The following is a 24262-nucleotide window of genomic DNA, read 5'->3' as shown; positions in this document are numbered from 1 at the left end:
ATTTTGCTCCAATCTTGAGGAAACAAACAATAATTGGAAAACAAAAATGCAAGTACATGTTTTAAGTTCCTCAGTGTAGGAAGTGGCATAGTTAGTATTAATTTATATACACCTTCAATGTGACATTTATTACATACACAGACGTCGGCACACCTGACTATCAGTGGTGTATGTGAGGCTGGGGTGAGCTGATAAGGACTGAGGGGGTCAAGAGAGCACGTCACACATTGCGTGGGAACGAACACGTTTGGAAGCAGTCACATGAGAAAAAAAAGTAAATACACATTACTTTAAGAAGAAAATGAAACTGTCTGAAATGGGAAAATCCATTCAAGATGCATAGATCAAAAAGTGCTCAGTTTGTAAATTTGATACTTTTATTAGTTCAGAATACAGTACAAATGTGGAAGGAAAACAATGATAGCAAAAATAACACGTTGACATACATTCGACCGTAAACATACACACGTTCACATATTAAGAGAGGAATTTAGAGGTTCAGTTTACAAAAAAAAAAAAAAAAGAGACGAAGTACTGATAAATGGTAAATACATGGAGGCTAAACCATAAGTGTTCAATTGGTCAATAACGGCTTACTAAATTCAGCAGTATTGTGATACCAGCATGAAAATGAGGCAACCGTGCAACATGATGTATAAAAACACTCTAATAACAATAACAAATCATGCATAATGTGTTGGGTTTGGTCACTTTTTTTTTTTTTTTTTATGATGGCAGCCATCGTTTTATTCGATTACATCAAATACAAGAATATCTTGGTTAGTCAAGAGTCAAGAGACAATGCCAGGAAGGGAACACACATTGAGGTGCAAAGATAAATAAAATGTTTCTGAGCTACTGTATGTAAATACAGATGTAAGTCTCAAAATAATATCAGTGCTACCTTAAAGCCAAAATAAGTGGTGTTAGTGAGACAGTAGTTGCCATGAAAAACACGAAACAAAACAAATGAACTAAAATGTTAGAAACCTGGAATTCTATGCCGTATTCCCAGGGAATGCTGACGGTTAAAAATAGAATATTTCAATTTGTTCAGAAACATGTTAGTTTGTCCACAGTAACACTGTTGTTTTTAAACGAAAATGATCAAATGTTGATGTTGAATGAATTTTGATCTATATATCCAAAAGGCTCTAGTTAAGTATATTCTGAAGCTTTTGTGTAGATAATACGATCTCTAATCCAGATGTTTTTAAAAAGCTTTAGCTACAATGTCATAGACTTATTAACTATAACAACAGGCTCTGTGACTGATGTGCTTTTCTTTGGAAATACTTTTTAATCGTCAAATCGACCTACAATTGTGCAATCGCTAAATACCTCTGGCAATATGTGGACTGAAAACCAGCTGAACTGATACTGGCTATGATAATCAATGCAAACATATCACATATTTCGTTCGATACATTTTAGGACAAAACAAATGTGCTTTTTAAAATATTTGTTCATTTAGAGGTAAACAGTACTATAAATGAAGCATGCATGACAAATACATAAACTGAGTTGTTCTTTTGCCTTTCCCTGCCTTTGTTTTGGCTTATTTTACATTTGTCGTGACTACATTTCACACAGAGCCCTTCTCATCAACTACAAGGTATGTTTCGGAAAGCCTTATTGAAAGTGCATGGATGGCTGTGGATATACAGACGTTACATCTCGCCTCGGAAGCTGTGGTACAATTTATGGATGTTCTGAGGTTTTTTTTTTTAAAGGCATGCTGGGAGTAGTACAGCTCGCTGAACTGAGATGGCAGTGCAGTACATTACCTCTGCACCGAGTCAACCACTACAGTAAAAATTCAAGCCTAAAAAAAATCACTTCTCTAACACTTTACATATCAATCTAGGGGTAAAAACTGTGTCGCATATAATGTTCAACATGGAGGCACTAACATTGTGCTCGCACACATCAAGCCCTATCAGAAAAAAGCCAGGGCAAAGAGGGCAAGCTATTAACTGAGCTCTGAATAAGGCCATTCAGAAAAAGCAGCAGAGCTTTGCCGAGAAAAGGCGAAACTGTCATTGAGCAAACATGAGGAAAATGAGAATGTGAAATGGAAGAGAGAAGTACAACACTCAAAAACACATTCGGCAAATACATTTTCAACGCTGAGCCAATTATGCGATTTAAATTTGGTTTAGGTATGTGACAAGTTCCACCAATCAATGTTTGGCCTGCTTGGCACGTTGGGTATGGCACTTCATGCACAGAATTCTGCCATCCAATGGATAGCAGCCATCAGCGTCTGCCTCTATGGAAAGGGGACGAGCACAATCCTGCAATGAAAGGGAGTCAACATTTTTATTTGAAATTTTTAAACATGATTCTTCTCATTTGTGGCTGCAACAAATAGGTCAAGATAACAAACGGAAGTGTCTTCGCACCTCACAGCGGTAGCACTTCAGGTGAAAGTTCTTCTCTAAGGCAACAACCCTGACTGTCTCTTCACTTCCAGCATCGGGAACAATCGGCTCATTGCAGCTTACGCAAAGAGGAGAGAAACGGCTGAGGGAGAGAACAATAAGGAGAGAAGTTAAGATATATAAAACACTGTTTTTAATATTATATAACATTTCATATGGGTGTTTATTCAACTTCAGGCACTTTTATGACCCAAGTGTTCATTTTTTTTCCTATTCTGTTCTAAATTTTGTGCTCTATGAAAGTCACATTATTATTATAATTTTTTCTTGCAACATTATTTTTCTATTTTAAAATTACTTTAAATTATAGATTTTATTTGACTCCTATCCTAGTCAAAATTTTAAAAAGTCTTAAAAAAGGATAATCCATCATAAAAATTACATTAGAAAACGTCATGGTATAAAGGAAAAATGAAAACGATTTCTAAACTTATTTTGAAAATGACAAAAATGCCCAAATTGCATAATGTTCACCACACTAAACAGCTTTGCTCCATTAAAATCTCAAAAAAATATATTCTAAATAAAAAAAAATCCTAAAAACCAGTAATATACTTGTTTATGAAAGAAGCACGTCTGAGATAAAATACGAGACGTGACGCATGAAGACAAAATGTAATATCACTTGTGAAAAATTGTGCATCATTTCCCATCTGAACTGTAATCCAATTACACAAAGTATGAAAATAAAAAACTATGTAATAACTTTCCATCACAATAAACAACTTTGCCCCTAATAAAGTGCCCTCAACAGTAATGTCCTTTTATCAAAGCATGTCTGAAAAAATTAAATAAAATCACTTCTAATCAAAGTGTAAGTCAATTACACAAAAAGATGAAAATACCAATTTGATTGTGTGTATTTAGAATACATCATAATCTAACTAAGACATGGACATTCCAAAAACAAAGTCATTTCTACAACTAAATTAACCCCAAATTAAATAAACTAATTTTGAAACTTGTTTTAAGGATGTTTCATTTTATAGGCCCAATAGTTGAAGAAAAACCCATATAAAAATCTCACTGATTTATTCATAACTTTGACTGATTAAATGGGATAATTAGTTCCATTGCTCTAGTGTATAACTGAGAGCTGTGACTGGTCTGTGATTTGGTGATGGCTCACCGATGGTAATCTTTGACACAGTAGGGGTTGTTATTGTCATCGGTGATGAATGGAGCGCCCTCCAGGGTGCAGCCGCAGGTAGTGCAGAGGAAACAGTGGGCATGGAAACACTGGCCCACAGCTTTCAGGACACGATCCGTGATCCGCTCCCCACAGCGGGAACACACAGACAGAGAACTCTAGAAACACACAGGAGACAAACAGTAAAACAATGCTATGCTTTAATGCACAAAATGCCAGAAAACAAAACGAGTTCCCACATTAATGAAGTATGTCATGTGGATAACAGTGCATAAATGTAAACCACAAATAAGTAATTTCACATGTCTCACCATGTAGCAGTCCTCACACTGAGGCGCTCCGTCACGGTCGTAGAACTGCATGCCCTGTAGGGAGCGCCGGCAGGTCACGCAGCAGAAACAATGGGAGTGGAAGAGTTTATCCATCGCTCTTACTGCTGGCTGAGATCTAGACAGAGCCTCTCCACATTTACCACACACCTCTGAAAGGAAAAATATGTTCATATTAGAGATTAGGGGATACCCAGTGATTTATGGGGTAAAGAAAGATTAATTATGGAGCAGTAAGCGCAGAGATTAGTCTCTGGAGTGATAACTAGGTGACTGGAGAGGTCACTGTTGTGTCTTAACAGCTTGGCCTCACTAATTGACCCAAAGACCCACCTTAAAAATATTCTTGACCAATCCTACCTTAGCACTGTTGCCATTCACCATATAAAGAGCAAAAGTTGCTTTACAGAAGTAAAAATCCCATTAGTTTTCTCCACAGAGGAAATTATTTTTAACAACTTATAAACAGACCGACTGTGAGCTATGAGATTGTTAACCAACAGCATTTGCTTTTGTTAAAGCCCTCAGTCTGCATCATTTCAACTTAGTTTTTAAAGTCGTGTTTAACAGTGGTGAAAAACGTCATTGTCTATGATTTTGCAAAAACAAAAATCTCCACCAATCAGAGAATCACAACAAGCAAATCCCACTAAAAAACTAATGTTTTTGTCCATACATTGAAAATCAGTGCCTCAAAACAACATTGGACCATACTGGGGAAAAAAAAGAAGACATTTTTCAGAATATGTTTCGTGTTCCACATACAGTAAAATACAGTCATATAGGTTTGAAAACAAATGAAGGTGAAAAATACTCTTGAATTGCCATTTTTGGATGAAGTAGCTCTTTAACACCAATTTCCATTTCTAATTTCTACAGGACATTTTTTGTGATGTTTGCCTACAACAGCAACCAAGGGGGTGGGGCTTAGCAAAGGTTCATAACACACTGGGCAATAAAGAACTAAATCAATCTATAAACAAGAATACACCAGGCTTAAAAATAAACCTACAAACACTAAACATAAAAACACCAAATCACACTGCTTATTTCAGCTGTATGTGAAAGTAGGCTGATCAAATCAAAAACTGATCAAAAAGTATTTTTAGCTTTCACCTGCACACACATCTAAGCTACCAAGTAAAACAAACCCTCAATACTGACAAAGAGTGAGATCATTACAACACTCATCCAGAGAGATCCAGACACGGGAGCGGTGAAGCGCTGTGCTGTTTAGACACTGATAATAGAGTAATAAACTGAGAAGCTATAGCAAGCAGAACACCTACATAGACTGATAAAGAGAGAGGGAGACGAAGAAAGAGCAAGAGACGTCTGGCACCATCGCACAGTCAGTGTTTATCACAGCTTGTCTGCGGTGCGTTAAACAAGAGCCATATGGACGTCTATGAATGAGGCTTAAATTAACATCAAACCCAGGAAATTACTGAAATTAGAATGAATAAGAAGATCAACTAAATCTTAAGGGTGTGGGTGAGTACACAAGGTGGAGCTGAGTTTGTGTGTGGGAGGAGAGCTGGTGGTGTTTGTGTACCTGTAGCTGGAGAGGTGATCACAGGAGGATGTTTGTCCATGTCTTTGATAAAGTCCTTGGTCATTTTCTCCAGCTCTTCTACTTCCCTCATCGTGAGAGGAGCTCCACCAGGACCTGAACCTGAACCAGACACCTGAAATACAAGAGCATCAGAAATAACGCCATTCAAACTGTGTTTTTATAGATCATTTTAGTTTTATTTTTGCAAACTTTAAATCTTTTAAGGATCTTAAAAAACGTCTTTTATGTTCACCAAGTCTGCATTTTCTTGATCAAAAACACAGTAAAAACAGTAATATTGTGAAATATTGTTACCATTTAAAATAAGTTTATTTAAATACATATATTTTTAAATATAATTTATTTCTCTGATGAAAAAGCTGAGTTTATCATCATCATCATCACTTCAGTCTTCAGGGTCACATGATCCTTCAGAAATCATTTTTAAGCTTCTATGATGACAAAAAATTAACAAAATTCATTAGAAACAGAAATCTTGCACTTTCGATCATTTTAATGCACCTATGCTGAAAAAAATATTTTCACCATTCAAAATCTAGCCAATAACTTCTTTGCGTATTAAATTTATTGTCTTTTATTTTATGCTTCTCTTTAATCATTTACACTGCATAGTCAGTTCTGCATCAATTCTTATTCCCAATCATGTGGAGTGATTGTCATGACACCAAAATGTAAGACAGCTCTAACACAGCATTTCATTCACCAAACCAAAGCCATAAAACTAGTCTTTTACCACCTTGAGAATACTGGTTCTTTCTTCAGGAAATATCTTATTTTTCCACAGTCCTTTTGACTTTGTTCCCTAACCTTATCTTTATTTATATAACTGCATCACATAACAACCTGAAGCACACCCACCTTTGGTGGAACAGTGTTTCCTGCTGGTCTGTTGAATGACGAGACGGGTGATGTCTTGGGTGCAGCAGGAGAAGGCGGAGCAATGCTTTGCTGACTGCCAATGGGAGATTTTTCAGAGTGACTGAATGTAGGTGCAGGCGCGGGACTATTCGCTGGTGGAGGAACAGGGGCAGGAGGGGCGGCAGGTGGAGGTGGTGGGAAAGAGCTTTGGGCGTGGGTTTTAACGGCGTGGTTAAACCCTCTTGCTCCTCCAGTAGGTGCAGGACTAACTGTTTTGGATCCAAAATTTGAATTCACCTGACTGGGAGGGAAGTTGGTCTTTGGAGCCACAGCTGGGCCTTTAGGAAATGACTGTGCAGGTGCGGGGGCAGATGTTGCATACTGATTGGCCGGTCGTGTTCGGGCACGTAGCTCCTCAGCCCAAGGGGCGGGGGGAGGACGATCCTGCAGCTCAGGAGGGGGCAGAAAGGAAAGGGCAGGCTTGGGGGCGGTCGGTGGTGGTGCTGCAGGCTTTGATGCTGGTGCTGATGAAAACTGGCTAGGCAACTGAGCAAACAAACACAAATAGATATACATCACACATCTGATGGGGAAAAAGGAACTTCAAAGTCTTACAAAATCTCTAAATTGTGGTGCCAGAATGTTGAAAGATTAAGGTTGTGAAAAATAATTGTTCCTCTATTATCCAGTTATGGTCATGGAAAAATTTAAACAAAATGCTTAGTTTAAGTCAGCTTAATTTCTTAATTTGTGAAAATATTATAATGGGATTACAGAATTAAAGTATGAATCTATTTTACAGGTTTATTTTCGCATCAAGTTCATTTTTTTTACATTGATTCATTTAAAATTTATATTTTAGTAAATACTGCAGTATTTACATTTATTTTATATAGTTTGGCTTTATATTGGTCATCGGCCACTTTGCTCTCTAAAATATTGATATCAGCCATCAAAAATTCCATGTCTGTTGACCTCTACCAAAATTAATACGATTAATATGAGTATAAAAGTTTATACTCCTAATATTATTTACTCACCCTCACCCTATGCTAGAGAGTCATTTTGACTACTTTTACTGTGTGGTTTTGTAATATTTCATCACTGTATGATTTCATTGTTTGTGAAAGAGCAGCATGAACATTCTACTAAATATCTCTTTTTATGTTCTACTAAAGAAAAATTAGTCATACAGGTTTGAAGTGACATGATGGTGAGTAAATTATACATAATTGTAATTTTTAGGTAAACCATTCCATTAGGGTTAAAACAATTTAAGAAAAATAGCTGAGCCCTGAAGGTCAAGTTACAACATCAGAAGTCAAAGGCTTTGCAGTTACCTTTGGATTGAAAGGTCCACTCGTCTCCATTTCTGATAACATATTGGTCAAAGAGCCCAACTGCCTGTCAAAACTGGTCTGTTTCTCAAACACCCTCTATGGAGAACAAAACAAGAGGCAATGTAGGAGACAATTTGAGAGACAAGATGAGTGTGGGGTGTAGGAGAGGTCAGAGAGGACGTGGTTTAAGAGAGGAGAATGACAAGAAAGGTTGAATCAGCCATGAAACCAGATGTTGTGTCAAAAACAGAACGAGTATATAAAATATGAGGCAATAAAAGGGTGGGATATAGTACACAGCAATAAAACAGGAATACGTGTGAAACAGAAAATGAGAAGGTCAGAGATTAAAAAAACAAAAACTGATGAACAGATATAAGGATGCCTTTTGAACAGTGTTCCTAGATTATAATTAATGCCTAGTTAAAGTCATTTGATCAAATTATATGTCAAAATAAAAGGGAATCCAAAATGAAAGGCATGACGCTCTTAGAAATTTGGAAGAGCTGAGAAAGACAAACAAATTACAGTCTTGCGCTGAGAAAACACAGCACTGTACAATCACCACACAATGTTCAAAGAAGAAATATGCACTTTCTAAGACAAATAACCGCACTGCTTGACAGTGGAAATGAAAGAGCCATCACAAGCCTTAAAATTTAGAAAATGTTCTGGATCAGGCACTATGGTCAGCTACTAGAACAGCAACCGACTAGTTAGACTGACATCTTTGGCCATTCATAGCAACTTGCATTGTTTATTGAATCAATTTAATCAATTACTGCATATATTATCATCTTGTGAAGTGAAAACCTGTGTGGTCGTAATAAATTAATCAAGATATCAACTTCAAACCATCCCCTATCCATAATATTGCTTTCTCCAGTGAAAAAGTGGTCTTGTCTGAATCAGCAGAGAAATATGCACAAGTACCAAACCGTTCTAAAGTATGTTGGTGGATTTTTATGTGAGGGGACAACAGGGGATGGACTTTTTCATTGAAGTAAACTTTATTATCAATTATATCAATAGCTTAAAATTAAAACACCACTTTTTTTCCTAATAAGCATGCAGCTTTTTACTTCACAAGCCATTAACTGATCAACTGCAGTCTTGTGGATTACTTATGGATTATTGTGTTTTATTCAGTTGTCTGAGCACCCATTCGCTGCAGAGGATCCACTGGTGAGCAAGTAATGTAATGTTGAATCTGTAAAAAATCTGTTCTGATGAAGAAACAAACACATCTACATCTTGGATGGCCTGAGGTTGAGCATATTTTTTTTGCAAATTTTGACTTCTGTGTAAACTAGAAAATAACCAGTCATTTAAGCAACCAGCTTTGTACATCTGTAAAATCTTACGGAAAGAAATAGTTTCACAAAAGTGTTTATGCAGTGGATTCACACTGGAGTTTTATTGTTCTTTTAGTAGCTAGCAGGTCTGTTTGATTGAACAAGGCCCTGTGAGAGTGATGATGTAGCCCAATTACATTGCACTCACCACAATAACACATCCATAAATAGAGCCAGGGCTTATATGGACATGTCAGCAGGCAGCATGCATAACTGTGTCTCACAGGATAGCAGAGTTTACTGCAGCAAACTGCTCAAATCAACCTTCCTTCCTTCTTCATTTACACAGAGAGTCATTAGAATTGCATAAGACTGAAAAACGCACTAGTTTGAATGCAATGTCAGGACATAATGAGTGAGAATTAGTGATGCACCAAAATTTTGGTAAACAAAATGGTTTTGGGTGGCTGAAATCTTTGGCTAAATCATGACCTTTAATTAGTGCTTCTCCAATGGTCATCCTTTGGCTACAGCAGGTAGGAGCTGGGTTCACAATATTGATTTCTCTGCTTTATTACTTTTGATATGAAACGGTCTCAGCTTTCATAATTTTGCCAGTTTTATGACAAAATTCAAACAATAAATTCATTAATTTTGGTGCTCTTTATTGTGCCGTGACAGATGAAGCTGCCTCAGTTCAAATGAAATGGTAACATCTTTTCTACAAGTTATAGCACAAAATTAACATCAGAAGGTATGTTGAAAGAAACATTACAACTTATTGAAATGTATCATGTCTTATGTAATAGCTCAATCAGTGTTTCAACAATGGAAAAATGTCAATAAAACAGCTTGTAAACAATGCGTCACATTACGTAATATTTCATAAAAACAATTCAAGGTCAATAACTCATTAGTTAGCTAGAAAAAGAGGAGCATTTAGCCAAATACTGCACTATGTTACATATTAATAACATTTTTATTTAAACTTATTGATGTCTTTATTATTTAAGGTATGTTTGAATAAATCTGTCATGGAAGAAACGTTTTTTTTACAACAGCCACCATTTAAATGTTTATATTTCAATAATGAAATGGAGTAAAAAAAGTCATTTATGGCAAAACGTTGCTATAAAAATGACTAATATGCAATTTAAGTGTTTGTATAGAAGTTTTTATTTGAAAAAAATCATTTTGGTGCAATCACTAGTCAGAATGGAGTTATCTAGGTATTAAAAGGGAAAAACTTGTATTGAGTGTAGTGCAAAAGCATTTTAATCAAAAGTAAAAGTAAAAAAGTATTCCATAAATGCTGAAAACGACGTAGGGGCAAGCAAAGACTTGTGAAGTTTAAAATAAAGTTGAAATTAAATCAAGTATTTGGAAACCTACCTGAGAGCTGACACCAGCACCGGTCTCAGGGAGAGGAGGAGGTGGTGGTGGGGGTGGGGGAAAGGAGGCAGAAGATGCAGAGGTTAATTCCTCGGGAGGTGCAGGGAGGTTCACGTCTTCTGCAACAGGGGGCGGGGCTGGGAATGCAGGAGGAGGGGCATCAGATGCAGGGGGTGTGATTTGGCATTCTGGAGGAGGGGCTGGAAGCTCTGCATCATCCAGTGGAGGAGGAGGAGGGGGTGGGAAGTCTAATGAACGGAGGCAGTGAATTTCATTACACTCGCACCAGTTCACAATAACAAAACAGTCCCTTTCTGCATTGTTCATTCAACTCTACACAAAGCATGATAGCATAGCTTATTAGCATACATTGCTTCTCTCAGATATGAAAAACACCAATTTAGATCATTAGGGCTGTATTTGAGGGACAATGCAGATAATGAATATGCCAGACACAAGACAGAAAAATGCTACTTTAATCCTTCAAGTCATAGTTGGTTGTTTACACGCTTTTAACACTTGGCTCAAAAGTAAATATTTTAACAGTCATGTCTGAAAATGCACTCTTGCCAAGCGCACATGCTATAATTCTGGTGAGGAGAGAATTACTACAATTGTGCAACCCGTTGCAGTAACTGCAAAGATAAACAAAGCTTAAGTCTGAAAAACAGGTAAGGTTAGCTTTCTTAAAAGCACCTCACATTCAATGTATAATAAAGGATCAACAACCTATTATTGATAATGAAGGAAAAAAATACATTAAAAAAATTTAATTATGTAATCTTTTATTATTATTTCTTTAGGTACATTTAATTTTTAATTGAAAACATTTGAACATTATTGCATCAAACCTATTCATATTTCAAATCAATGTCATGTGGTGCAACAATCATGCATGAAAAAATATCAGACATTTTAACCTTTTTATAAAGTAAGGCTAGTTCAGTTGGTATAATTACATGTGGTGCAACTCCCTGAAATCTTTAAACATTTATTAATTAATACATGATATTAGTAGAAAAAAACCCCCTAAAAAATATATTTACTTTTTATATTTTTGAAATTAATAATTGTGAACACTCACATGCACTTATGGTGTAAGAAAAATATATATTTTTTATTTGATGGTTAAACTACATCATATTTTAGGGTTGTTTACGCCTTTCTTGAAAATGTTACAACAGTTTTCCAAATTCACATAAAACTTATTTATACAAAGAGCACATTTATACAAAATTTGGCACGTATGAGATTTTTTAAAAACTTTTTTAGATCTTTAAATGATACTTTTTATTGCCTTACCCTCACAAAGAGTTGAAGGGGGTGGAGGCATCTCTCCAACTCGCCCAATAACACCAGTGCTTATAAATGATGAGGGCTGTGATGGGGCCATCTGTCCTTTGGGGCGTGGCGGCGCAACAGATGCAAACTTTTTGGGTTGGTTGTAGAAAGAAGGAGCAGTCATTTTGAGGGAGACGGAGGAAGTGACCACAGTAGGCTTGCCAGTGCTAGAGTCAGCCATCTTGATCTGAAAATAACAACATGTAGTCGATGAAGTGTTACATTTCAGATGACTTTTTCAGCACAGATAATGTCCAAAGTTTTGCAACGCAAACAAAAAAACACCAGGATGGATCTTGGTTGCATATGGAAAATCTTTTTCGTAAGTGGTATGTAGCTCTGGTGCCCGAAACAGTTTTGCTCCTGTGGAATTGGTTCTCAAGAGAGCCGCCCACCTGTATGTAGGTTAGTCAGCCATCTGGGTTAAATTTGAACATGTTCCTTTGAAACACCGTGAACATGAGCGGGAAATTCCTTTCATGAAAGAATGGCTGGTATGCATCAAATGAAGCTGAAGATGTGGTGAGCATCTGACTTCACAGTAATTACAGGGAAGTAAATACATTATGGTAAACAATGCTGTTCCCCGATTAGTCATAACTAAAGTTCCTTTTTTAAACTTCAACTAACAAGTTACAAACAGTTCAAAGTCCAACAAGAAGGAAACGCATCTGAAAACGTTCTGTGTACTCAAACACTTTCCATAACTTGGGTGAGGTTTAACAAGGAAATCCTGTACCAAAATCTGGAAAAAAATATTTTCATGAATTAGATGCCAAGCATTTCATTTCTCACTTTGTGAATCTCAGGTACTTTTATGTTGACTTGTTTCATATCCACACTTTGTTTAACTTGGTTTCATATCCAGAGAGAAAAGTCTCACACTCTGAATTCGGCTCTCAACAATTAATTTCTTAAAGGGTTCCCACAACACTTTTTTTATTATTATTTTGTGTCCTCTGATGTCCATTTATAGGCCTAAACTTTTTAAAATATGAGTGGTTTAGACTTTATCAGTGTTTTCACCATTTATCTATAAGCCATGTAATCCTGCGTCTTTAAGAAACGCCCTCTTCATATGTTAAATGAGCAATACAGTTTTAACCGCCCATACTTCAACAACAGCCTCTCTGCAAAACCGGTTCATGCTCAGACTGAAATGAACATGGCTCTTGTTAAAATAAACCATGTCCACTTATTCGTACTATTCGGATGCATCAGAAGGACGTGCAGAGGTGCAACACACAACCAGTAACAGCACAAACTTTCACATGTTTTACTTCATTAATTCATCTAGTGTTTAGGTAGTGGATACTGAAATAAAAAAATTAAAAAAAAAAGTAACAATACCAGCTGCTGCTTTTAAATGCATATTTTTGTGAGCATGCAGTAGCTATGTTTCCATCCACCTACTTTTATGCACATTTTGGGATATCACATAAAAAAATGCTAGATGGAAATACAATTATGCACATAAATTCAAAAAATGTGCATTAAAAAAACGTATTCGCTCAACTAAGTAAGAAAACATGCACATAAACTACGATGGAAACACTTTTACAGAATAAATTGGGACAGCATTAAACTGGACCAACCAACAGACTATAGAAGAGCTTCAGAGGATTGTATTTTTGCAATGCTGTTTTTGAAGCGTTCTGCTTTGTAGCCAAACACAGACGTGTCTGTTGATCATGTGAAAACAATGGCCTGCTAGAGGACTTTGTTAGTCAGAATCCTCTTAAAAAAGTTTTAGATCAGCTATATAAGCTTATAGCTTTCTGCATGCTAACAAATCATTTCATTAGAACAACAAAGTATACACATGATATAAATAAGACATTCTTTGTGTAGTGTATTCCAGCCTTTAGTTTCATAAGATGCTCTGCTCTTATGGGAATTACATGTTTTGAGATTTGAGAGGTACGTTTTCAAAGTACAAGATGTCCTTTTATGTCAAAAGATAAAGGGAAAATATTATATGTCATGATAGCACCCTTTAAAATGATGTACAGGACACCACAGAACACAGATGGTCAAAAACACAGTACAATGTCCTCTTGTTGGCGGATATAATTTCTGTTTTGATTGTGTGTGCACACAAGAAAGCTCTCCAAACCGAGGTTATCGGGGCTGAAGTCATACCATGACTTTCCCATTATGAGGCCTCGGGGTCCGGTCAACTGAGCTTCAACTAGAAACAGTTAAAGTGCTTGAGACATATGGATGTGATATACCACAGAAGTGCTCTCATGGCATGAGCTATGTGCAAATATTTACCTCAAGCATGTTCACCATTAAAAACGACGGCATTACCTCATACCCCTTTTCCTCCTCCTGCTGCTGCCACTGAGCCAAGTCTTATTTGACCCTGACTAAGTCATTACTTTTTTCCCTCTATACTTCTACAGAGCTATAATACAGCCAGTGAACCATATCAAAGACTCATGCTTTGAAATATGAATTACGGATGATGGCAAACACTTTAAAGACATAAGTTGCAGCCTGTCCTGTCCTAGTCAATTATCTCTGTACTTCAACCCACTGTTGCCTTCGGAGGCAGATGATGTGTACAAGGATTTCATGACTAAAGAACAGCTTTTGTTTCTAGTTTTACTAATTGGAGCCACATTTTTGTTATTTAATCCTGATTAGGCCATTTTATGACCTGACAAACCATATTATTCTAGGTCAGGTAGGAAAGAAACATGCACTGTATGGCAGTCTACTCTCATTGTTTCAGTTCAGCATCTCAAAAATATCCGACACCTTCCCATCTGAAATGTGCCCTGTAGTACATGTGCAAGAAGAACAGAGTCAAATATTCAAATGATTTCATCAAAAAAAAATTTAATGCCGAGGATTGATGATCCTGTGGTGATCCTCATACAGTATACATGAGTCTGTACACCATATAAACAGAAAAGTATTAAGCATTGTGTCTGAAGACATTGTTTCTAAAATTATGTAAATTTAATTAAATTATAAATAAAATATTTATGATTATGTTTTCTATCCTGCTTTGAATAAATTAAAACAAATTTAATAGGCATGAAATTGTTGAACATTAACAAAACTATTACTACTTACTAATAATAATTATTATTTATTACTACTACTAATAAATAGAAAAATTACTTTAAAACTAGTGCTGTCAAATCGATTAATCACATCCAAAATAAGTTTGTTTTTACATAATGTGTGTGTACTGTATATATTTGTGTGTGTATATATAAAAATATATACACGCATAGATGTATACATTTAAAGGGGTCATACGACTTCATGTTTTCTTTTGTCATTGGTGCGTTACAAGCTGTTTGTGCATATATATGATCCATAAAGTCGCAAAGATTAAAGTCTCAAACCCATAGAGATATTCTTATACACAGTGCACACATTTTAAGTAAACACAAACTTTTATTTTGGATGCGATTAATCAAGATTAATCAATTTGACAGCACTTCAAAACAAAAAAAATAATTATTTCTATTGTATTTTTTCCATTGTAAAACTGTAAAAAATAAAAAGACTTATAATCATTTAACATAACTGTAAAATTAAAATACTACCTATGGCGTTCTGAATTTCTTTACACTGAAATGTTAAACGCTACTGCATGTTATGTTCCAAAATGCATGTTAAAGATCCTAAACTCTGATCATATACAGAGACTGAGTTTGTGGAGCAAACATTTACAGCAACAGTGCCGTATATTTTGATTTTGGTTTGATTTCTATTAATCGTGCAGACCTTGTTTGGACTGTAAATACGGATTCAAAGCCACTGTAAATTAGCTGATACACAACTGTGACTATACATCAACTGAATGGTACATTACTGAACCATAAACAACTCTTCACGCTCCACTTTGAGCCAAATAAACACCAATTAACTCTCAAGTTCCTTCTCACCTTGACACATGTGTAAATATCGCAAAGCAGTTCAGTCCACTGACAGCCATACAAATCTACACTGGCTAATTATTTTTATCAAGGGAAGTAATTATGAATCATTAAGCAATTTAGTCTCGTACAAAACCAGAAGCACAAACTCCAGCTGATCTCATGTTCTGGCCCGAGAAGAAGAGCTCCAGTTCACACAAATACTCCCAAAATGTCTGAGAAGATCCCTTCTGCCCTACCTTCATGACTGATTTAAGCCACTCTTGTAACAGTTAAAGATGCTTTGATGTGGTCCATCTCCAAATCTGAGAAGCTCTTAATGGATTCTGCATAACCATAAGTGGAAGCACAGTTTTTAAGGCCAAAAAAGAGAGGTTTAAGACTATTTTTAGTCTTCAGGTCTGAGTGTGCAGTGAGAGCCAGTCACATGTAAAGTGCAAATTCTTCACCTTCCTCCTCTGGTTCAGATGTGGAGTTTAATAATGCAGAAGTGCATGCTCTGATGAAATATTCACACAAAACAAGCCATAAACCCTGAGGTGCAAAATATTATTTATTCTCATCATGGCCTCCATTCTCCAGATCAATACAAGCTTGCAGGTACCTACAATGAACTTGAAAAAAATGTTCCAGTGAGCCGTTTCCAGTAAGCGATCCTCAGCAGAGCACAAGTGACAGCGGTGCTCAAAACAAACAGCAATGACTTACTCTTGTGAATGTGCTCTGCCGCAAAATGGAAAGGATGACCACATCCTTAATTCTGAGTTCCCTAAGTGCACTATAGAGAACAGGAGACCCACAAGTTGGCCACATCTCCCGTTAGTTTTGGCGCTGCTACAACAAACCATGCATCGTTCCTTGACAACCAACATGAGTTAGGAGAATCATTCATTCTGTTCAGAGGTTACCTTTAGTTCAAATTAGGGATGGTCGAAACACCAAACATTTTTACTACAATATACAGCAAAAAATATTTTCCACATTGTTGTTCATTAAATTGACAAAGAATAACATTATATTTAATTTTTATTCCATATAAAAATAATGTTAACTTACAATATTTATATTTCCATACATTTTTAGAAAACAATTATTATAAAATTATATAAAATGCTATTAAAGGGATAGTTCACCCAAAAATGAAAATTCTGTCATGAATCACTCCCCCTCATGTCGTTCCAAACCCATAAGACCTTCGCTCATCTTCAGAACACAAATTAAGATTTTTGTATGAAATCCCAAGTGCTCAAAAATATCTTAATTTGTGTTCTGAAGATGAACGAAGGTCTTACAGGTTCTCTCATTTTTGGGCGAACTAACCCTTTAAATATTTGACTTCTCTGTCAAGATGTTGATGACATAAAAAGTTCAGTTTTTACTCCAAACTAATTAAAGAAAATGAATAAATAACTGCATATTACTTTGAGATTTTGCAATAATTTAAATTAATAATTCTATTTTTGTATTTATCAGGGACAGCACACATTCATTAACATTTGCTACTGAAGTTTAGATTAGAGACGATATTAAAACATTAAGAAAAGGAAGGATTGATGGAAGGGCAATACCCATAACGATAACATTTTAGTAATGGTTCTAGTTTAATGAGAACGGGAATTCCACACCACAGCTAATAATAATAATAATAATAATAATAATGACACTTTCAAGACCAATCAGAATTCATCCGACTTTAAAAAGTTTGAGCATTTAAAGTAGCAAATGATATAACTGCAGCATTTGCTTATAATAAAATGTCACAGTGCGTTGGTGTGGAGCTAATAAAGTTAGAATTATATTATTTATTTATTCACGTTTTAACGCCATGTCAGTATCAAGGCTATTTTCATGGCAATCTCTGAATAAACTATACAAGGTATACAAGTTATATTTATAGTTATCTATATAATTACAGTGTGATGTCTGAACGGGCCTTAATGATGTTTTTAAAGAAACTAAATGGTCAAATCAAAAGCACATCCCAATATTCATGATGTTGCCTTATTTGATCTCACCTAAAAAACCACTGTGAATATATTGTGAATACTTAGTAAGCTCTAGATCAACGCAGGATGTTCTCTGCTTGTCGAGGTCACCAGCTGCCAGTTTTGGCTAACGTGTTTGCTCTCCATGGGTACAGTTATGGTTTGGCTACACTGCTAGACTCTCTGATAATGTGAAGACAATACATTAGTGAGAGGAGATCAGTCACATAAAAAAACAACAGTCTAACTTTAACGCAATGCAGTTCGAACCAGTCAAAACACTACCCGGGGAAAACACTCTGTCTTTCATTACCCACTATGGAGTTCCAGTAAAGGATTAAGATTTGATCGAACTAGCACCTTCTCACAGTGTGTGTGTGTGTGTGTGTGTGTGTGCCACGGAAAGAGAAACAGCTGCAATATAAAGATTCCAGTGGCCTTACGCATGTGTCTGCATTTCATCACTTGATCAGAATGACTATGTGATATAGGGAGTCTGGCTCTCTTTTGGGGAAAAGAGACGACGCAGCTGATCTGGCTCCATGAGGCCTCCTTATGCAGCCTTGTTGGATACTGTGACCTGTAAACGTTACCCTCAGAGGGAAACTTGGAAACTAGAGGATCAGTGCATGAGACATGCAAATTCTGTTCACCACACTGGAGACATAAGAAATAAATAACGAGACATGTTGAAATTGCAGTGAGTAATGTTCTACTGTGAATGCCGGTGGCCAGAGAGCTCTTAATGAGTCGCTTTGGTTTAAAACTGTCAGCTAAATGCATAAATGTCATAACACATCAACCGTAGACCAAAACAAATGTGCCATCGTTCCTCTCTGGCTGGGAACTGACAGTACTTTTTTGCATTGCAGTTTTCTGGCTTCCTCTACAGATGATTTCATCTCTTCTCCATCAAGTCGCAGAGTAGCTGCAACTAACACAGTATGCAGATAAGAGTTCACAGCTATGTTAAGACTGTTGTGTGTTTGAATAGTGCACTGATCCTGAACAGTTATAGTTTTTGAAGAGAAACAGCTCTTTACAAATTATACAGAGAGGTGACAAACAGTGAGCTGTTAATTTTTCACGCTGTATGACACCACAACTTACAATCTGTTTCGAAAGATAATGTCAGCTATGACATATTGAACATGAACAATCACTCATATGACGATGCTCGTCTACAATGACTATTAGACTCATTTCCTTTCCTCAATCCAGTTTAAACTCCAGAAGCAGCGGGTTTCTATTGTTTTGGGTGACTATGGTGAAATAAATTACGGCACACCCACGATCTGTCTGGGTTATGCTTGGCTCGCATAAAAGGATTATATAATGACGTCATGGGGATGGGGAAGGGTGTATAATGGCGTTATTAAGTGGGTCATTACGTCATAAAGTGTGCCAGTAGAATACCATACTTGTTTTCTGTGGGACATAAAATGTATTCTTGACATGAAAATATTTTATTCAGTGTTGTTAAAAAAAGCCACAAGAAATACTCAACACTCTTGGTACTCAAAAAAGAAAAACTTCAATGAAACCAATATGCAAAAAAAAAAAAAGTACATATAATAGTTAATCCTCAAGGCCCAGTCGCATTTAACATTGTTCAGTAAAAAAGGGCAAAATCCAGTCATTTTAATAAGAATTTACATGATTGGAAATTTAGTGTGAGGGCGACAGATATCCCCACACAGAATTAGCAACGGGCCCAAGCTGGTTATGCAGATTCACCACGCTGACCAACAGAAAGCTGCTTGTTTTGAAATTGATATCTGTTAGCAGCCAAATCAACAGACATACTTAAGAACTGTTTCCACTTGAAAACAGTGCTTGATCTATGCATGTATGCATATGTATACATGTTTTTTTTATTTATTATTATGGATAGAGGACTTGTATTTTAATTGGAAGCAATGGTTTGAAGTTAAAAACTGTGTTATTTATCAATTTGTTGCAAGGCAAAATTGATCAACTGGAGTTACTTGTGGATTATTGTGATGTTTTATCAGCTGTTTGAACTCTCATTCTGACGGCACCCATTCACTGTAGAGGATCTATTGGTGAGCAAGTGATGTAATGCTACATTTCTCCAAATCCGTACAGATAAAGAAACAAACTCATCCACATCTTGACGAAAGGCGAGTAAATTTATCAAATTTGCATGAACTATTCCTTTAAATCTAACTTTGTCATGGTGTGCCTGTATTGGCAGCTGCTCATCTAATCAGAATTCAATCCATATGTTTTCAAATTAAATTAATAACACGAGTGTGGCTGCACTACTTATTACAAACAAACTGTTGCACTGAATACTTATATTTTATGGAGCAAATGTGTGCAAAAAAATGGAGGCACCACTCCAGTCCGACGGCCGCATTCAGCATATATTCTCATTGAACTGGAAAATCCTAAATCACACTGGCGTCGCCCAAAGGCCAGTAAACCCCATTGTCATCTTTAGGGACTCCACCCAGACAAATCCAGCGTTCATTCACTACACCATTCTCGCCTCAACTACTGAATGAACGTATAACAGCGGCCTCGATCTTCAGACGCGGAAAACTTCGCTTATCAGACGCTAGATCAAGCTGCTTTCACCTTATATGGATATCTAACTGGAAACCTAGGAACAAGAGAGATAAAGCTCCCATTGAATATATCACAGATTATGGAGATAGTCCCTCTTTGACTAACTCCAGCCACGAATGTTTAGGTGGACGCATTTATGAACAAGATTGCATTTAGTTATGCATGCGCCCCACCCCTCCTTTACATTCATGGTTATATCATGCAAAACATTTTTCAGAGTCAAAAACCACACAAACAACATGCATCATGTCATACAATCATATTTCACTACAACTAACAGTTAGCCTGTATTGCTGCAAACCACTGTGAATGCATGAGAGGTTTGTGGTTTTGATGCAAATACAGATTGCAGTCATCTGTGACGAACCGCTGTCATTATACCTTAGGCTACACATTATAGAAAAGGTGAAATAAAGGCACTTACAGTTCGTTTTCCTCTGGAAAGGTGCAGTTATGCCAAAAACAGTACAGGTTCTATAATGCAGACAGCGCGTTTATTTTCAATCCCTACAGTTGCATGTATAAATATCCCCCCTTTGTGCGTATCTTTTCTGAATTTGTATCGCTTTATGGCGCGGTGTTGGCGATAGGCATTATTCTTTTAATTCTAAGAAGCTCTCGTGGGGATGATCATCAGCGAATCTGATCTGCACACATGAACTTTCCCTAATGTACCGACTCTTGACACACTTCCGGTTCACGCTTCCGCATTCTCCTGCCTGCTGGAGGTGGGACAAAATCGGTGGCCAATAATGACTAAACTTCTGTTAAGAGATCTGCACATTTTTTCTTGAGCTTTTAAAGTTTTAGGCGTTTTAATCCCCTTTTTTTTGCCTTCTTTAATACACAGTTAGTGAACAACCTTAAATAGTCAGATGTGACAAATTAATTTGGGGGAAATATTACATGTACTGTATCTTCTGGTGGTCATAAAATAGCATGCCTAATATAAAAAACTAACAAAAGTACATTTTACAGGCAACGTACTTCACAAAAAGTTGTGAAGTACAAACAAAAAAATAAGATATAATTTAGAATAAAAAAAAAATAGATATGTTTAAAACCAAGATCAAAGAGATTGCATTGCATTGATTTTTATCTTAAATTTTGTTAAATTCTAACTAATTTTTTTTTATTATTTGAAGAACATTGATGGACACTTTTTGGTTGTCAGACTTTGAATGTGCATTTTCTACATTCTACAAAAAAATTACCTTAGGACCAGCTGTATAAAAGTAACATATGTGGTTCATTGGTTACATATAATATACATATAAAATATATTTAAAAAAATTATTTGCCCCATTTGATCCAGGTTTTGTGGCATTTAGAAATGTTGGAAATTAGATTCAAGCCATAAAATAACTAACAAAAAAATCCTTAAACTCTCTAAATTACTTGGAATATGATCGATTAAAGTTGAATTGCATATATAATTTATTCTTTTTTTTTATCCAGTTCATTGGTTACCTCAGCTGTTACCAAAAGCCACTGGACAGTGATTAAATAAAAAGGTCAAATGATCTACAGCAGTCTTGTTGTACTGAAAACATCTTGGACTTACCTGTAGGCCTGTCTCCTTCGCCTTCTCTTCTTGTATCTCTCTCTGTAGGTCTGTAAAAGTGTGTGATTTCTAAGATAACTACTTTCTGCAGTCTCTACTCCTCTTTCTTTCAGATACACAGCTGTTGAACCCTCCCCCTACATGTCTCCTAAAGGAATGACACCATCTCTCCGTCTAAACAAGTTCTCTCTCGTTTGTCTTTCACACCGGTCATGCGTATTACAAACCAAACACCTCTCTCTCTCTCTCTCTCTCTCTCTCTCTCTCTCTCTCTCTCTCTCTCTCTCTCTCTCTCTCTCTCTCTCTCTCTCTCTCTCTCCCTCAGTCTCGCCCCCTTTGGATTCTTTAAACATTCTTCATTCTATGACATCAACCCTGCCTGCCTTTCCTTGTAAGGGCAGAGTGGGTGAGTAAGTGATTGAGAAAGAGAGCCAAAGAGAGGGAGGGAAAGAGGGAAAGATAAAGGAGGTTGGGGGTTTATTAGATACAGACACATGGAACGGTTGGCAAGACACAGAAGGAAAGAGACGAGAACACGCAGTGCTCAGTGAGACGATCAAACTGACACAAAACCTGCAGTCTCGCTCAAAAACAACACTTCTAAAGTCAAGATTGTTTTAATAGTCGTGGTCAGCCTCTATTTTGCTGCACACACTATTTTCCACAGCCGGTTCCAGTTTAATTCGAAGCAAACAGGGTCACCCGAAAGGCATTAAATGGATAGTTCACATAAAATCATGAATGTTCAATCATTATTTATATAACCTAATGACAGTCCAAACCCATATAACTGACTTTCTTCCATACAACACAAAAAAAGAAGTTTAGCACAATGTATGAGCTGCTCTATTGCATTCAATGAAAGTGAATGGGGACCTAGCTCCAAAAGGTACAAAAAGCACCATAAAGAATCAAAACAGTAGTCCTGTATATTCAGAGCTGTCTGAAGCCATGTGCACTTAATTGTATTAAATGTGCACTTGCAGTGCACTTCAAATGCAGTACTTCAAAGTACAACTGTACATGCAGATAATATAACTAAAAGAAATAAAAGCCTATTTTCATGTGTGATTCGATTAGGTGGCCTTAAAGGGTTAGTTCACCCAAAAATTTAAATTCTGTCATTAATTACTCACCCTCATGTCGTTCCAAACCCGTAAGACCTTCGTTCATCTTAGGAACACAAGTTAAGATATTTTCGATGGAATCCGAGAGCTCTCTGACCCTCCATAGACAGCAAAGATCCTAACACGATCAACGCACAGAAACGTAGTAAGAACGTCGGTAAAATATTCCATGTGACATCAGGGGTTCAACCGTAATTTTACAAAGCTACGAAAATACTTTTTGTGCGCAAAGAAAACAATAATAACATAATTTTTTCAGCAATTCTTCTCCCCGAGTTACTGTCTTCCGCCAGTTTGGAGAGTACCCCAGAACGTAATCAACGTAATTAGCGTTATTTATGTTCAGCATGCGCGTGCTTTCTCTGAAAGTAATCAGCGTTGTTTACATTCAGTAGAGAGTACGCGCATGCTGAACAACCATATTGCCATACTGTTTAAAAAGCAGCTAGTTAAGCTAGTTAAAAGATTGGTATGCAGACCAGAACACTATAAGATCCTATCCAAAACACAACATCCGGTGATTAGCAATATAGATCATTTTACCAGGGAATTTGCTTAGCATGTTCAAGGTGCATTAGAGAATAATGCTCATGTAAGGATGTGGCTATTCTTTGACCATCCTGCAGGAAGGTAGTTCCACCCATCCAGCGCATCTGTTAATTTTAACCTCCCTCTTTCTCTCTCTCTTTCGGTCTCTTTCTCTCTAACACTCTTTATCCTCCTGAGGCCTATTAATGATTCAGGTGCATTATGTTTTTTTTCTTTTTTCACACAGTGACCTGGAAAATATCTGCTGTTCATTCAGACTGCGCGACTCTCCATCTCAGGCTCCCTTTAGCATAGACGCTGAAGGAACTATCAGGGGAACATATGGTCGTCATTCAAAATCAGCGCTCCAAAACAACAACAGGATTTTGTTACTATGGAAAAAGCGGTCATTAAACACAGTGCTTGTTTTGATACTTCAACACGAATCCAAATCCCAGTCAACATCCGGTTTGGTTGCTTGGTTATAGAGGTGCGACAGTAAAATAACAATTTAAGTCATTTTAGAAAAGACTGAGACTTTAAAAAAACAAAGACAACATGTGCCTGCAGCTCAGCCAAGACTTAGCATGGAACTGTCAGAGAGGCTGTGTCCAAATTCAGGGTCTGCATCCTTCGGAGTACTCATTTGAAGGATGTTACGTCACAGCGCCGCGACGAAGGCTGTCCAAATTCGTAGGATCCTTCAAATGCGGCCCACAAATACGTCCTCCTTTTCCCCGAATTGGAAGGATGGGTGTGGTGGATCCTTTCCCGTCCTACCTATCCCATAATTCTTTTCGGCAGAGCGTAATGGCGGACGAAGCGAGCGGTAGCGG

The 24262-nt window shown here is 36.8% G+C and overlaps 1 protein-coding gene across 2 annotated transcripts; it reads right to left on the bottom strand.

Annotated features, from left to right (window-relative positions):
* Positions 1-356: 356 nt before the first annotated feature.
* LOC306878306 (zyxin-like) lies at positions 357-22036 on the bottom strand. 2 transcript variants are annotated; one of them, XM_079430571.1, is made up of 10 exons: positions 21772-22036; positions 11687-11912; positions 10385-10632; positions 7698-7793; positions 6358-6903; positions 5479-5611; positions 3906-4075; positions 3574-3752; positions 2406-2526; positions 357-2297 (listed from the first exon to the last, which is right to left on the bottom strand). In XM_079430571.1, exons 2-10 carry the CDS (start codon positions 11904-11906, stop codon positions 2184-2186), a joined length of 1827 nt encoding a protein of 608 aa, XP_079286697.1. In that variant the 5' UTR covers positions 11907-11912; positions 21772-22036; the 3' UTR covers positions 357-2183. The 2 variants fall into 2 exon arrangements, with proteins under 2 accessions (XP_079286697.1, XP_079286698.1); XM_079430572.1 differs by lacking the exon at positions 21772-22036 and adding an exon at positions 20632-20911.
* Between the last annotated feature and the right edge of the window lie 2226 nt (positions 22037-24262).

This window comes from Barbus barbus, assembly GCF_936440315.1.
Source record: "Barbus barbus genome assembly, chromosome: 12".
In the NCBI taxonomy this organism is placed as follows: Eukaryota; Metazoa; Chordata; class Actinopteri; order Cypriniformes; family Cyprinidae; genus Barbus; species Barbus barbus.
This window is presented reverse-complemented; position numbering and strand designations above follow the sequence as displayed.

What these genes read in the sequence shown, in the direction of transcription:
- LOC306878306 (XM_079430571.1), bottom strand. Translation starts at nt 11,906, where the DNA reads ATGGCTGACTCTAGCACTGGCAAGCCTACTGTGGTCACTTCCTCCGTC. An exon ending in GAAACACTGTTCCACCAAAG is followed by an intron (nt 5,612 to 6,357) that starts GTGGGTGTGCTT and finishes CTTGTATTTCAG; the next exon opens with GTGTCTGGTTCAGGTTCAGG. An exon ending in TGTGTCAAAGATTACCATCG is followed by an intron (nt 2,527 to 3,573) that starts GTGAGCCATCAC and finishes TCTCTCCCTCAG; the next exon opens with CCGTTTCTCTCCTCTTTGCG.